Source organism: Homalodisca vitripennis, chromosome 7 (genome assembly GCF_021130785.1).
Source record: "Homalodisca vitripennis isolate AUS2020 chromosome 7, UT_GWSS_2.1, whole genome shotgun sequence".
In the NCBI taxonomy this organism is placed as follows: domain Eukaryota; kingdom Metazoa; phylum Arthropoda; class Insecta; order Hemiptera; family Cicadellidae; genus Homalodisca; species Homalodisca vitripennis.
In genome coordinates, this window is record NC_060213.1 from 25,864,810 (window position 1) to 25,881,665 (window position 16,856).

Consider the following 16,856-nt stretch of genomic DNA (forward strand, 5'->3'; position numbering starts at 1 on the left):
AAAATTAGAGTTGGTAAAATGTAAAAAAAATTTTAAAGTTAATTATGCGTTATGAGTCAAAATTGAAAGATAAATTCCCCGTGGGAAGGGTTAAATTGATAATATTCCCCTTACAATAGTTCCTACATTATAATAATGGGCAGTATGTTTCCTTCTACAAATAATAATATTAATTTCTCAATTTATTAAACACACTCCTTCAATATTATTACTACTGGAATGTTAACCCCTCAACATGGTTTGACACCCATATAAAGCAAAACCACATCATGTAGTTCTATCTTACGACCACTTCTTGAATTATTCTGACTAAGTCATAACTATGAGAGAATGTAGTTTTATTTCTTCATATTTAACAGGCTAATGTCAGCTGAATAAAGTCTGGGTTTTCTTTACTGTGACGTATTTGGATGTTACTTACATAAGGAAAATTAGGTTTTTTTGTAGAAAAGTGTTTTGAGATTGTAATATACTATCCTACAACTGTAAAATATTTAAAAATTACAACTCGGCAAACCAAATTTAACTGCTAGATGGATAAAGATTATTTGTGGTTTCACAGTAATAATTAGAGTTAACCCTTTAAGTCCAACTGTCTAGACTGGTAGTTCATCAGGAATGTTGACAAGAAAGCCAATTTCCCACTAGAATCTCGCAGCTAAAATTTGCGAGAAAAGCCCGCTAGGAAACCGTCTCAAATACAACAAGTTAAAAAAAGTAGTCTGAACTGTTAAAGTTAGTTATTTTTGTTATTAGAAAGAATTAATTTTTTTCAGAAAAACCTTGACATAGTGCATTAACAATTTATTAGTTTGAGAATAAACGAGATAATAGAAAACAAGATTCAATAAACAAGATAAATTTTACAACATTCAGATGGATGTGCACATTGCAAGCGCCTTGAAAAATAAGTATACAAATTTTATTTTTTAGAGATAAGTGTTTGATTTTACAAGAAATCTGTTTTTTATAAGTGGAGAATTTTTTACTGGACCAATTTTTGGACTAGTTGTAAACTTGTAAAAAATTGATGGTTACATTACACAATATTTCATAGCTAGATATTTCAAAATTAATATTGTTTACTTGTAAAGAGTGTTATAACAAACAAACAAAAAGTATGCATTTCCATTAATAAATAATAAAAACAATATGATCATTTTTACAACAACGTCAAAACAAATAATTTTTGTTCGACTCTTCCTTTACTACTAGATGTAACTCTCTGTCGTTCACGCAGCAAGCAAAATGTGTGGGACTCAAAGGGTTAAGCATACCAAAATAATCACACTTTACTTAACTTTTTAAATTTTATACATTTTTTTCAAAAAAGTCCCCAGTTGGAGTCACTAATATAATAATTTCAAAGAAGAATAAGGTAATCAACAAAAACAATTTTACCATGAATGGTTATTTCTTTACATAACCTTAAACATGTTACTTAACTGTTCTCTTCTTTTATATTTTAAGTCATTTAACTCATACTGTACACTTTCTTGAAAACAATTCTCTAATTACAAAAATAAACACTTTTAATTTTGACATATTGCTTCAAATCAAAAGTGGACATGAATATATGTGTATGATTTGGATCAAGTATTGAAACAAACCCTATAATAACAATTAACAATAAATTATGACGTTGTCGATTCTTGGCTGAGAAAAATGAATCCTAATAAACATCATAATTTGTACTACCAAACTTTTGTCAAATTCATGTTGTCTGTGCTGACCCTTACTCAAATTTCTTTAACAGTAAAAGTTAAATTTAATGAAAAATTTGTGATAAACATGTAGAATTTTTAATTCTGTCAATAGTCAATTTAACGATTCAGGTAAATAGTTTTCTATTGATAGGGTAGAAAATATTTTATCTTTCGCATAGAAAAACATCACAGTACAGGCTTTTATTCATCACAAGCAAGAGTCAATCTGTCATGAAGCCTGGCCATTACGCAATACACTACAACAGGTCTACTCAATGTGATGTGTGGGACACAAGACAAGCGTCTGTAGGTCGTTCCACTTCCTCCGCTACTTGTGAAACTTGCAACCTACAACTACACTTCTTGCAAGACAATATCTCCCTTGTTCTTTGAGGTGACAATAGAAAAACTAATCCTTAACCCATTAAAGCCCAACGGGTCATTTTCGACCCATCTAAATATGTGTAAACCATTTTGTAGTAAAGCGTACTATTCCGTCTGTGATGTTTTTATCTGAGAGTGTACTAGTCTATTGACCTTGAGAAAAGGTTTGGGGCCTCTTCCCCCACCCTTACTACTAATCGCAATCTGATATATTGAGAGTTGGACAATACATCATGTCTGCTCCACTTCACACGTTAGTTTTATATATACCATGTCCTTTTAAAATATATCTAATAAGTGAATATTACTATCAATATATGTAGTAAACAAAATGTTTATTAGTGAGATTCACGAAACTTACTGACTTTTTACTATTACATGACAAACTATTAGTGGGTCGAAAACAACCCGTTGGGACCAAGCCCAAAGCATAGGCCTAACCTCAAACCTAGCATTGAATCTTTTTTCAAGTTTGTAAGTAAAAAGCGCACGGTGGTAAATTGAAATCAATATGTATACACATTATACATAAAACAATATTAAAATTTATGTTATCTGCTTTTTCAACAGAAAATGTTTAATTTTGTTTTTTACTTTTGGGTTATTTCATGATCGACAGTCCGCTTACGCTAGCTGAGATCTTAGAAGCCTTGGAAGACACTGCATCAGAATACACCGCAGGTGATATCTATATAAGTCCTCCCGACAATGATGACCCTCACAATATCACAGATGAAGAATCTGGAGAGGAAGATTCTAATGACCCAGACCGAGTGTGCCGTTGTCAGCTCCAAGCCGAGGCAGACATTCGATTAGAAAGAATTGAAAACGTTGAAGATACACCAGGTGATTTATGTGATCAACGTGGTGATCTTAGTGACATACGCGTTGAAGACAGAGGTAATAATTTACTAATATCTACATATTCTAAAGCTACTGGAAAGAGGAAACCCGTTTCGAATGCCACACATGAAGGGTCTAAATTTGAAAAGGGGGGAGTAAGCCGGGAAAAGCCTGCACCCAATAAAAAGATGAACCCCGTTCGAAACTGGGAAAAAGGAGACTTAGAGTTCAGAAGAGAGGTATCCCTTCAGTGTGAGATATTCAGATATTCAGTGACAGAAAGAAAGAAAGTTTCCATTCCTCAGCCATATCTTATTGCGCAATACAACAGGAATATGGGAGGTGTCGATCTAATGGACAATAATATATCGAACTACAGAATAGGCGTTCTTGGAAAACGGTGGTATATCCCAATCATTCTCTCTCTTTTTGATGTTGTGATGAGCAACTCTTAGTTTCTGGCTCGCTCTCAAGGAGTTACTTTGGACAGTCTCAGTTTCCCAAGAAGTGTGGTCCAGGCTTTACTTCAAAAATTTGGACGCGCTCCTAAGGCAACTGGCCCTACAAGAGCACTGAAGAGACCTTCAAACCCACTCCGTAGTGACCATGGAGGTCATCTGATAGTGACAGGTCAGAGTAGAAGAAGGTGTGTTGTATGTAAAAATAAAACTGTAAAAGCGTGCAAACAATGTGAGGTCCCACTGCATGATACCTGTTTTGCAGATTTCCACAAAGATTAATCATTTGTGTAATTAACATGCCTTTCAAATGTGTTTGTAAATAAAGTTTCCACTATATACATTTTATTGTGTTTTACTAAGGCCTTACTCCCAACGGGTCGTTAACGACCCATGTTAAAAAAGTACCAAAATGTTTAAAATAAATATTTTTTTTGTCATATTAGTGTAAATTAGATAAGGAATAATTGATTTTTTATAGTGAATAAAGTATTTTGAGAAAAAAAAGTTTTGGGCTTTAATGGGTTAAATATATTTACAAGATATTACCGTTTCCAAATCAGCAACTCTATAAGCTTAAAATTCGATTTTGTTCACGCCATTGATAAACTGAGTTGGTTTAATGTCATTTCTTAAATAACATTTTCTACTAATTCTGGTGAAGTGCTTAATAAGAATGCAAATTCTCAATAATACATTTGAACACGCACTATGGTGAACATAAATTTAACTTGATATATACAATTAGGCTTCTCTGTAGTTACTGCCATGTTTAATTTATAGGGTTCTTCAGAAAGTAACAGATATTCGCTAGTTCCGTACTTGCTGCCATGTTTAATTTATAAAGTTCTTCAGAAAGTTACCAGGTATTTGCTAGTTCCGGAAGTAACACCTGGACTAGTTATGCAGTGACAGGCTCTGAGCCACCATATTAAGGCAACAAGATTCCTACACTCAATATGCATCAAGTTGTAGTAGCAGGTGGTCTGTCTCTACTTTCTCTGCTACTTTTCTCACTGAGACTAGTTAACAAGTGTGTGCAATAGAAAATCCTGTCACTTGCGAAGTGTTTTCAAAGATAAGGTTTTTTCCAATACACTACAATCCAATTGAAATTATCACCAACACCACGATGTTTATGGGAATGCAATAATGAGTGAAAGAATAATGAAGCAGAGAAGTGTACTGATTTAAAAAATGGCCGTACCAATGTTCATGATGACAACTCAGTGGTCGGGTCTAAGCCCGTTACTTAAAACTTGTTGACGAAAATCAATGAAAACATTAGTGAAAATTGCTATTACACAAAAAGTATTTGCCTTTAAGAACATAACCCCTAAATTTCATGAAAATGAGTTCATACAACATTGTTACAGAGAAATCCTGGTGGCCACAAATTTTCTGTCAGGTGAGTTTCAAAAATTCTTACAGAAGAAAACAGAAAAACAAAGGCTTGCTGCATCTCTGAATTTCCTTGTTACGATAAGACTATGGTAATGAACTTCTCTATTGTATTGTAACTGGTGCTGAAGTCCCTATCGTACTGTAACCGGTGATGAAGTCCCTATCGTACTGTAACTGGTGGTGAAGTCTCTATTGTACTGTAACCGGTGGTGAAGTCTCTATTGTACTGCAATCAGTGATGAAGTCCCTATCGTACTGTAACTGGTGGTGAAGTCTCTATCGTACTGTAACCGGTGATGAAGTCTCTATCGTACTGTAACTGGTGGTGAAGTCTCTATTGTACTGTAATCAGTGATGAAGTCCCTATCGTACTGTAACCGGTGATGAAGTCCCTATCGTAGTGTAACCGGTGGTGAAGTCTCTATCATACTGTAACCAGTGATGAAGCCCAGATGATGAAATCTGTTAATTGGGAGACGAAAATGCTGTCTATAGAACGGGGACATATGTACTCTCATAATAAGAAAATATCTCTAAACTCCGTCATCAAAAATACCATGACAACTGTTTGGGACGATAAGGGTACGATTCTGGTTAATTTTCAGTGGTTGATACAAAACAAACAGCTTGAACAGCTATGTGTCCTCATGACAGTGCACGTCCTACACAGCCAATCGTACCCAACATTTCTTAGATGGTTTTTGTTGGATGTTGATCATGCTCTATACAGCCCTGCCAGATCTATCACTAAATGACTTCATCCTCTTTCCAGCAATGAAGACTTCAGTCGCAACACAGCACCTCGATAAAGACACAAAACTTTAAGCTAGTGTTAACGACTCGTTAAAATCTCAGTTGGTGAATTTCTTCAGTTTGAATTTATAAACTTGTGTCATGCTACAATGACATAGTGTTTCAAAGTGTTACAGTATGATCGGCAGTCACACTGGTAAACAGCCTTTTAAGAATGTAGCCTTCCTTCAAAATGTATATTAGTATTTCTTGTCACTTTGTTCATTTTTTACTTCAAAACTTATACATTACTATCTCAACAGCTCTCGTATTCTTCTAGTACAATGGACAATTCACTTGAAGTAGCAGGCATAAACATATATATCACCAAATGATTGGTTTTAATTTTAAATATATTATTAGTGAAGTATATTACTCCTTTTCAAATTTTTATGATTCTCAACTAAGTAGGTTTATTGATTGTCTTTCCAAAATATTGTATAACTTGGTTTTGTGAACTGGTTTAATTAATTAATTCAGTAAGTTTGGAATAAATATTTGCCAACTTTTAAATGTAAAAAACAAAATAAAACAAAAACCTTGTTTTAAAATTTTAATGTTTGTAGATATTCATAGCAAAAGTATGCTAGGTTTACTGTATTTAAATAGTCTACTGTTACTTTGAAACATTAACCTTAGATGTAAAAGAATAAAATATTTTATTCTTGATATATCCATAAACTTATGGATCTCTTATATAAAGAGATTCAAAATGAATGTATTTTAAAATGCAAAAACATACTAAACTGTATATTTATTTTTAAATTGAATTTATTCAACCTAATTAATGTTTCAAATTGTAAAAATTCAAATCAATTTGTTAAGTTATACTTTAGAAAATATATAATTTATACATTTTATGTACATAAAGTCTTGTACATAAACTTAGTTTCATCATCACATTGAGTTACTGACTGGGAAGTAATTAAGGCTGTTCAAAAAACCAAGTTATTGTAGAATAGTTTTATGCTTGTAATTAGTAAAATACCTATTTCAAATCAGTTTGCAACTGTGTACAATTATATTTTTAAATAATTTCATATTTGGATGAATTCCAAATGAATATAGTTTACTAAGTACCAACAATTATTTCTCTATAAATTTTTTTTTATCCACCACTTAAAAATATCAGGGAGAAACACTAAACACGCATGAACATATTACAAATTTTATTGAATCAAATCTAAATACAATCTTGTTAAAACAAAATAACATTATGAGTATATAGCATGTGGACCGAAGCGCAGTGAAGAAGACTGGTGCGTTGGTAGAGACTACCACTCTTAGTGTTATACAAGGTCAAGGAATGTACATACAAATAAATAGCAAACAATAATTCTTCATTAGTACAACCTACAACTTACTACTGTACTAAACTTATACTGTCACTGTACATCTAGATTCATTGACTACCCACCATTACTTAACGTATAATAATGGTTCACATACAAAGGCACCGATAGGAAGTTAAAGTTTGATTAGAAGCTTTATTGTCTGTTAGTGATTTCCTTAGCTGTTTATTAAAATACATGATATATATGTTTAAATCTTTACACTTAACAGAGCAGCTTGTTACCTTATTTACAAAATGATTTACAATCACTGTCAATTGCAAGTTTTGTTATCAAATTAATAATAATTAGATAAGTATGTTCATCCCAAATATTTTAACAGAAAGATACAAAGAAACATAAGCAATTCCCTTTCCACTAAGTTATTATATCCACTACTGTTTTGCAATTTTATACATATAAGGTTTGTTGTACAATAAAAAATACAGTATTGTCAAAAAATCTATTAAGTTCTCTACCAACTTTTGCTAACAATTCAATCTTGCATTTTTAATTTGCTTTGAAAGAGCATATAGAGTTGAAATTTGCTTGCAATAACTATAGACTTATTGTAAAATAAAAAGTGTCAACATAAACATCGGTAAAGATGTTGTAGTATTTTTGAGCTTTTAATTCACTAAACACTAATATAATGTCATTATTATTACTACAGTTGTTTTTTAAGCATTATAAGAGTGAAGGTAAAAACTAAAAAGTATAAATTACTTTTACTATCTCAACACTTACTAAATAAATAACAAACCAGGAAACCTGCACATTGTCTCTAAGCCTATTGATCAAAAATTGAATTAACAGCAACTGAATATCGTATCAAACATCATTGTTAATAGGAGTTAAAACCATAAATCGATTTTACAAACAAGGCTAACTTTCTATTATGCTTTAACATTACATGAATTATGCATGTATGAAAGTTATAAAACAATAAAACTCAACCCTGACTAAGATAAGATAGCTGGTATTTTTTTTATCTCAGATCACCATAATACCCACAAGTATACAACCATTCTCCAACTGACATCAGACCTCCCTGACCACCACAGTGCTGTACGCTGTAAGACAGGAGGGGGGGATCACTCAGACCATAACCAGGGGGGACTACATAGCTGTACATATTTGGTGTTAGTGAATCACAACATATCACTAGCCTGCGGCACCAAGGCAACAACACTGCGTTCGCTACGCAGGCGGCTCAGTATCATTGTTCACCTCATCATATTTCTTATCAGCCTCCTCAGCCAGGAATCGGGCCTCCTTCAGCTGGTTCTCCAAAGCGTCCATTCGCTCTTCATCTGCCAAGCTGCGGTTTTCAAGCACCTTACGCGCTCTGATAAGAATACAAGTCAACGTTAACAACATAACCTGCAACACACGGCACTGCATACCTCGCCAACCTTGTCCCAATTCAGGGACAGAGTGACTCGGGAAAGTTTCACAGCAGAACACGTTCTCACCATGCCTGTACCTGTAAAACGTTAGGTGACCTTACACTAAGAGGATAGGCTATGTATGACTGTGAACAAGTTATCACTCTTACACGAGAATGACATTATTAATGAAAAAGGTCACCCAACCCTCTTTATATTCCCAACCCTCTTTGGCCCAGCCTGCGCTAGGGTCATATCAAACAGAATAAAGAGGTCCGAGAGAGTGTTAGAGAGCAGTTGTGAGACCCACTGTATAGTAGAAATAGCTCTAGTCACAGGCTACACAATTTAAACAAATGTTCTATGTAACCAACAAAAACTCTGTCTTAACACCAGTTTTTAGCGGAAACCACACAATGACAACTGGCAATGGAAAATAGTTAGTTCACTTTACTTTACCATAGTACTAAATAAACATTTAGTTTTGTATTTTCCAATGAATTGATTCTTTTAGGAACATACTGTGGATTTCCGAGAACCTAAGATCTATTCCGACCCACAATACACTTCCTTTGATACTCTACTCGAATATACCATTTAAGCCCTGTTACTATCAAATAGTGGCATGTTTGTTTTCTAGATTGTGAGATGTTTGATAGGTATATATATATATATATATATATATATATATATATATATATATATATATATATTTAATAGACTACAATAAAATCTGAAATTTCAATGGAAAAATTCTGAGACGATTAAAATTGATCTGAGGAAATCACAGGTAGAACTAAAGACTCCGAAATGTAAAGCTAATCACACTGAAGTGTAGAGGGCAAGAGCTTCTAGTACGACAGGTAGACAGACCGACATATGCATAATGTTGTGGAACAAATAACTGGTCTTTTTAACCACCTCTTAATGCAGTGAGATCAATGATTCTTACTAAATACTGCATGTATTCATAATTTAGTTAAACAAAACAGATTTTTTACTTAATAGAAAACTCTGCTTTGTCTACCACCAAATTTCTGACAATGTACTTTGCATTTCGATTAATATAAACAGCATACGGCCTAGAAATTTAATCAATATCGATATTCAATAAATTTTCAAGATTCAGATACAACTCGCTTAGAACAACTATTAATCATCTAGATCTTTCAACCCAAAGAACATCAATGGGAAAATATAAAACCAGGTAAAAAATTGTTTGAAATAGAGCGTATGAGTGACAACCTGATCACAACTAACTTGGGGGATAACCTACCTCCTCGTATTTCTTGTCGGAGTCCTCTGCGATCATCTTGGCCTGAGCCAACTGTGCCTCCAGGATAGACACTCGGTCATCCTCCATGTTGGTTCGGTTCTCCAGCGCTTTGCGTATCCTTGACACACACACACATCAGCACTAGTCACACTCACACTCACAAAGCATCCCTTTACCATCTTTCTCTTTCTTCAAACCGACAAATTATATTTAAAAAGGTGATGATTAAACTATTTCTGTTTGCATTATTCGTCTATAACGATAATTGTTCAATCGATATAACTGATCTGTCAAATTTGTTCATCTAGCATCAATCAATGTTCATGCGTACTGTACAATAGATATTATGTCTTTGGCGTTTGAAGGGTTATGTGTAAAGATATAAAATGAAATCACTACACATGTATGTATACTGTACAGTTTCTTGAATTAAATTCTCAGGCAACAGAATACGTATACGTGTATGTTCTTGGTGTATGTATATTGATGGTACCATTGTTAAAAAAGATTCAACCACTGTTCTTAATGAAAATGTTAACTCATTTTTACAACTGACATTTAATTAGCCTTACACAACAAAATTTTATCACCGAACAGATTTTGCTTACAAAAATTATGCTGCCCAAAATATTTTCGAATGAAATGTACACAAACAAATTTAATTTTATTTAACAAAATTAATTTTTATTTAACAAAATAAAAAATTTTTTATTTAATTTAATAAAATAAAAAAATTTGATTTAATTTAATAAAATAAAACTGAAAATTCACCATAGGTACTAAAAAAAATTGTTTTCAATGCAGATATAGAAAATTTCTTATACTCTCAGGTTCCAAAACGTGAAACAGGTAAACAACTTTTGATAAGATTCAAAAATAGTCCTTTTTAACTTTATAAGATAATGAACTAGTAAACATCTCATTTTAAAGGCTTGATGAGACAAAAATTCAAATTAAAGATCAATTGAAAATTTTAAAATGTGGATTATTACAAATTAAGTGGTTTTTTAATTTTTCAAACTGGAAAATTTATAAGGCATCATGTCACATTGTATTTGTATGTTTTATATAATAACTGATTCAAGACAGTAAGAGCTAAACAAACCTAGGTTCCACAGAAATTTTTTGTTTGGGGAAGTAAATATACAATGTATGAGGCTTTCTTACTGGGCACACAACACAGTTTGCTAGTTCTACCAATTGTAAACCTTTATCAGAAGTAATTTCTTTTACTTTGGAAGATACTGAATGGGTGAAGTAAATAAAAATAAGTAAATAGTCGTAGCAACTACTACAATGTAATAGCATTTTTTTAATGAATAAAAAAATGCTGTTACTATGTAACCTGGTAGTAATAACTACTAAAGACCATCCGGAACAGATGGTGGTTGTTACTTCCTTACCATCAACTACATAGTAGTAATTACTTTACTTTTATGGACTCCTGAAACTCTCCCCAAACTACGCGATAGGATACGCTTGTAAGGCTAAATTGCCCAATAAGACTATTTTGAAATAGCCAAACGCTCAAATCACTTTTTGACAATTTTTTTCCAGTAATGAAACTGTATGTCCTGATGGTAGGCTACTCTGGAAAAGAGCTGTGTGATCAGAGCAGTCTTTGTTTGTCTTTTTCAAGAACACCCATTAAAACTTGTCGAAAAGTAAAAAAATTCTAATATTGTCATAATCACTTCCAAATAAAATCTTGGTCGGCAACACCTTCAACCACTCCAACTTACAACCTTGGATTAGCCTCAGCATGTAAATTTCCATTTTTTTTGTCTCAAAGCTTCTTATTGTTTTTATTACTTTCAAGGATAAAACTTAGCAGTTAAAAAATAACACGTTCTTCCTCAAACCGTGAAACACATTAATCAGTGTTGTGTCAATGCTCACAAATATATATGAACATCCCAATGGTGCCAACTGAAATGAGGTCTGACCTACGCCAGAATTCACAAATATGAAGCAATTACTACAGCAATGTAGTTGTTATGAAACACATGAATCTGAACCAAAACCTACAGGGTCCGGGAAATATGAAGCAAGTATCCTTTATCCTTTGAAAGCACTTACATTTTTATTAACTTGAAACTAAATAATTGCTTAAAAATCAATATAATGGAGCAAGCACTAATTTTTATTTACTTCACCCTTTAAGTAAATGTAGCATTTTTTTTAATACCATAATACTGTGAGCACAACAAAGTTTAAAAATTATGATAGTGAGAGGACCAAACACAAACAGTGACATCTGACATCTTCATAATTAATGGTAATTCAATCAGAATAAAAAAAAGCTGTGAATTAAAAACCGATTCTCGTTTGTTTATTTGTAAAAAGTTACTACAAATTCAGAACTAAATCAAAATACATACTACACTTATCAACAAGGTTTTGAGCCGTAATTGATAGTATATTTCAATTATATCAAAATACGATGATGGTAAAGAGAGCTGTCAAAAACAATGCTGTTAGTGTTTACCCATTCAATTGAGTTAGGTGTAAATTTATTGAACAATTAAACTACCAACATGATATTGAAATCTCATCATGAATTTTAATATGAAAAACCATAAAATTAGCTTAAATCAGTTAAACTCACAAAACAACTTGCAAAAATAAAAATAAGAACATAAAAATTAACAAAAATGGAGGGATTAGATATGTAAATTGTTGGAATTAGCAACATTGCTAGAGGACAGAATATCATTAGCTCCAAGGTCAACCCGATACAAGTTGCATGCTATCAATCTCTGAGAGAAAATAAAAAAGCAAGAATGTTTAGACCGAGACGGTCTGACCTTGACATGAGGCCATAGAAGGCATGTGGACACTAACATTCATTCCGTTATGTGTGTTACAGCTTTGTTAGTTGTGTCTTCTGTTACTGTGTATAAAACTGTTATTTCAGGTCTTCATGATTTGTGTGTACGATTAAGCCACACATACAACAACACTCTACTATACCTTAGTTGGCGATACTGAGACTCAGTTCATATTTTTACAGGACAACATTTAATTAACATAATAAATCATTTCACACATGTAAAATCAACCAGGAACCTCCACAATCTATAAATAATAAATTTTCATATATATATATATATATATATATATATATATATATATATATATATATTAAGATATGAGTCCATATTAAAACAAAAAAATTAACGAAACAAATTATATAACCTAAATATGACACACCACAAACAAATTTAAAGAATAAATCATTTTACAGGCCTACATAGTAAATTAAAACCAGTATTTTATTTTTGGAGATCTTTAAAATTTTGAGAGATAATATTTATTAATATCACTTCCTCCTCCATTATTTAGATGTGTAAAAGGTTGAGTTTGAAATATTAGCAGACTTGTCTTGGATACAGCTGACTATAAATGACATAAAAGATTTTTTAAAGTAACTCAACGGATACAAAAATGATCATGTTAACAAGAATTTGCTGTGTTATCTGACTAATTTTTTGTTCTTTACAACTATCTACTAGTTTAGTGTGTTCTCTCTACACTAGTAGATTCACTATTTTCACACAAATTTAGAAATATCCGATGACAAGTGGACCTATAAAGAAACCCTTAATCAACCTAATGTACTGAGCTTCTGCCCAAGTTCGATGAACCATTTTAGAAATATGTTGGGCAGGCCTGTACTCACACCGTCTTTTTGGACAATTTTACCGGGGCCCAGGCTGCCCCGCCGCACTTGTGGCGGGTGGCGGTCCTCAGACATGATGGGGCCCAGCTGAATATCTTTTCCAGGCCCGCCAAAGCTGAATACGGCCCTGAAGCTAAGACTGGACTTTACTTATCCAGTTGTTTGTTTTAGCTGAACGGACGTTACACTGACATTATATAATTGGTTATTTAAAATCAATAATATTAGACTCATTGACTGAAATAACTAATTTGTATCCAAAACGAAAATCTATATTTTTAAGTGCCAAAAAAGGAATTCCCCATTGACATTCACCAAGAACTGGACCTGTGTGAAATACTAAGTGTAATAAATTAGTTTAACTGGTTTTAGTCCATCTTGGAATAAATTAAATATTGCTTTTCAAAATTACATTGAATAACGGATTTTATTAAAAGAAAAAAATCCTCCTTGAGCAATCAGGCTATGTCTATCTTTTCAGAATACAGCAACAAACAGCAAGTTTGTGTGAAAGACTCCATCTGCCAACATGAGTCATGAACACAATCCCTGTAATGAACATCAATAAAGTTTTTCCGCAACCTCGTTGTGTGGGACAGTATCCACATTATCGCCTGTGCAGACACCAACAAGATGAGGGTAGGTACTCACCGCTCCGACTCGTCGGCGGCCTGGCTAGCCTCGGCCAGCTTGGCGGTGGCGGTGGCCAGACGCTCTTCTGACCTCTCCAGGTCCTCCTCCAGCAGCTGGATACGACGGTTCAGGGCTGCCACCTCACTCTCGGCCTGCACAGAACACAACACTGGTCAGACACTGGGACACTACCAAGATACAGTAAATAACATTAAGAACTCCATGTAACCATGTTTTTTTTTCTTCTTCGCCACAAGTGCGAGGACGTGATTTGAGGTTGGAAAAGTACCGATCGGAAATTTCCCTTGCCATCAGTGCCCGGTGCCATCCCGCACTTCTGGCGAAAAAAGAAAAACATCCCTCGAGATAGTACCCAAATTCAACTTCAGATCACGTTAGCGCTCGTTAAAGTTAGTATCTTTAACTTTGGTACTACTAGTAACATATTCATCATAAACAAATCTATACCTAATTATATAGCCTAATAACAAATAGTTCCTAGCGACAGAGTAGCCTTCTTTTCGCCGACAACGCTACCTTGGAGGTGGGGGGGGGGAGGAGACAAGAACCGATCGTCGCAGTACGAAAAACTTCCACAAATAGTGGTCTCCAGATACCGAAGTACCGCTCAGTTTGACATCCATATTACAGTGTGCAAACACAATGGATAATTAATTAGACTACAGAATTCTTCAATTAGATAATCGACGTGACATTACAAATTTGATAAATTCTTCATTAGAATGGCTCTCCGTACTCAAGATTTTTTAGTCAAAAGGAAGACATATATTGCTGGTTTAGTCACAAGGAAGAGATATATCGCTGTGGTTTCTTCAACTTAAGAGTTAAAAATATTAAACCACAATATCCTTCCTGCAGTACGATTCTATCCCTTGATTTCTCTGATGAGCGAGTCCCTCGCCCAGGAAATGGTGAATTCAGTAAAACGCGCTAATTTTAGAACAACCGAATTCCTTTCCGCAAGCTCCGTCCAATTAGTGGCGAGGTTTGCGCTATCAGACGCGGTACGGCCGCAGTCTCATTATCGCTGATATGTGGAGCGTTGCTAGCCTTGAACATCCCCACCCAGAAGGGCGTCTGGTGTGTACACTGTAGTGCGTACGGAAGTGTTACAACAGAACACCCCGCCCCGCCCCGAGCCACGGCCTTTATGTGCGAAACTACCAACTGACGATAATCACCACATCCGACCCGCTATACCACGTCTGCCTGGCAACTATCAGTCAGTGGAATAGCGACATATAAATAAACTTTACATTATCGCTGTATAGGAGGCTGTTTTGTTGCAACTCGAACAGTAACTCCAATGATAATGTTAATCGACAATATAACCAGGAGTTTTCGATTACTCGAACTAGAAATCGTTTAGAAATCCATAGTACCGTACGATTTCCGTGCTGGCTTTTAGTTTCGGAATGAGTTGTTCACTCGCTGAAAGAAGTATAATTGTTTTATCTAAAGAAACTTCGATATAATATGAGTGGGAAAAGATACACACTTTTACTCAAATATGATTATTTAAAAGGACACGTAATGTGCACGTGATACTAGTATATATTTTGATAAAGCGTGTAACAGCACTCGTGAACACGGAAGAAGGCTCTTAAGATTTAGTCACGTTATCGTGTACTAATCTTAACTGCCATATTGTACAGTACCGTTGTCCCTCATCGTTGACTGCCCTCTCCCAGCTCGTTAACCCTCGTTACGAACTGTTAATAGCCTCTAATCTCGTCCCTATGTTCTCAAATGTCTCCAGGGGTTTGTACGTTCACTGTTAATTAGGCAGGCGTTTGTGCAAGAATGCTTCTATTTAAGAACCAATATCAGCACTTTACTGAATTTTGAATCTTATTTTCATGAACTATTTTCTATCCCGTCATCTACTACACGATTCAATATATTACATTCGCAGTTTTCATTGTTTACACAAGTATTAGGAATCCAACAAAAAACAAAAACTCTAATGAAGATCCACCAACAAATATAGAAACCCCCCACCCCACATCGTTGACCGCACTTTATTCAAATAACACAGGTGCTAAGAGATGTGCAACGATTCCATGATTACCGATGGAATCACGCTATCTTTTATCCGCATCCATAGTAAAATGAAAAGTACAGAAGTATTTATATATATATATATATATATATATATATATATATATATATATATATATATATATATATATAATTTTAATAAAACATTGAATCACAAAAAAGTACTTGCTCCGCCGGGAGTCGAACCGGATCTCTCACTTGCCGGGTGAATGTGCTACCATTACACCACAGAGCGCTTACTTTTTCTGATTCAATTATTTTGTATTTGGCCGTATCTGTCACACATGTGTTTAAATAAGCAAACTAAACATATGATCGGAAGACCAAATACCTGTCAAACGACTTTTATTTTCATTAAATTGTATGAATGGCAATAGCCTTATTTAATTTTAATAAACTTATTTTTATTAAAATTAAATAAGGCTATTGCCATTCATACAATTTAATGAAAATAAAAGTCGTTTGACAGGTATTTGGTCTTCCGATCATATGTTAGTTTGCTTATTTAAACACATGTGTGACAGATACGGCCAAATACAAAATAATTGAATCAGAAAAAGTAAGCGCTCTGTGGTGTAATGGTAGCACATTCACCCGGCAAGTGAGAGATCCGGGTTCGACTCCCGGCGGAGCAAGTACTTTTTGTGATTCAATGTTTATTAAAATTAAATAAGGCTATTGCCATTCATACAACTTAATGAAAATATATATATATATATATATATATATATATATATATATATATATATATATATATATATATACACAATTGTGCACAAGAAGTAACGAGTACATTTTTAAAACAAAGAATTCCTCTGTGGATACTGATCCACCGTGAATTTTTAGTAGAAACAAGATTATGACAATTCAACAGCAT

General features: G+C 33.9%; 1 protein-coding gene across 32 annotated transcripts in view; it reads right to left on the reverse strand.

Moving 5' to 3' along the window:
* Positions 1-16,856, reverse strand: part of LOC124365721 (tropomyosin Per a 7.0102) — a 114,638-nt gene that overhangs the window by 40,234 nt on the left and 57,548 nt on the right. For 20 of the 32 annotated variants that reach the window (XM_046821697.1, XM_046821690.1, XM_046821687.1 and 17 more), the window contains 2 exons: positions 13,916-14,049; positions 8,149-8,266 (listed from right to left, as the gene is read on the reverse strand). In XM_046821697.1, coding sequence (XP_046677653.1) covers positions 8,149-8,266; positions 13,916-14,049 — 252 coding nt within the window. Of the gene's footprint in view, positions 1-8,148; positions 8,267-9,582; positions 9,701-13,915; positions 14,050-16,856 lie in introns of all 32 variants that reach the window. The other 12 variants (XM_046821694.1, XM_046821693.1, XM_046821692.1 and 9 more) reach the window with 1 other exon arrangement.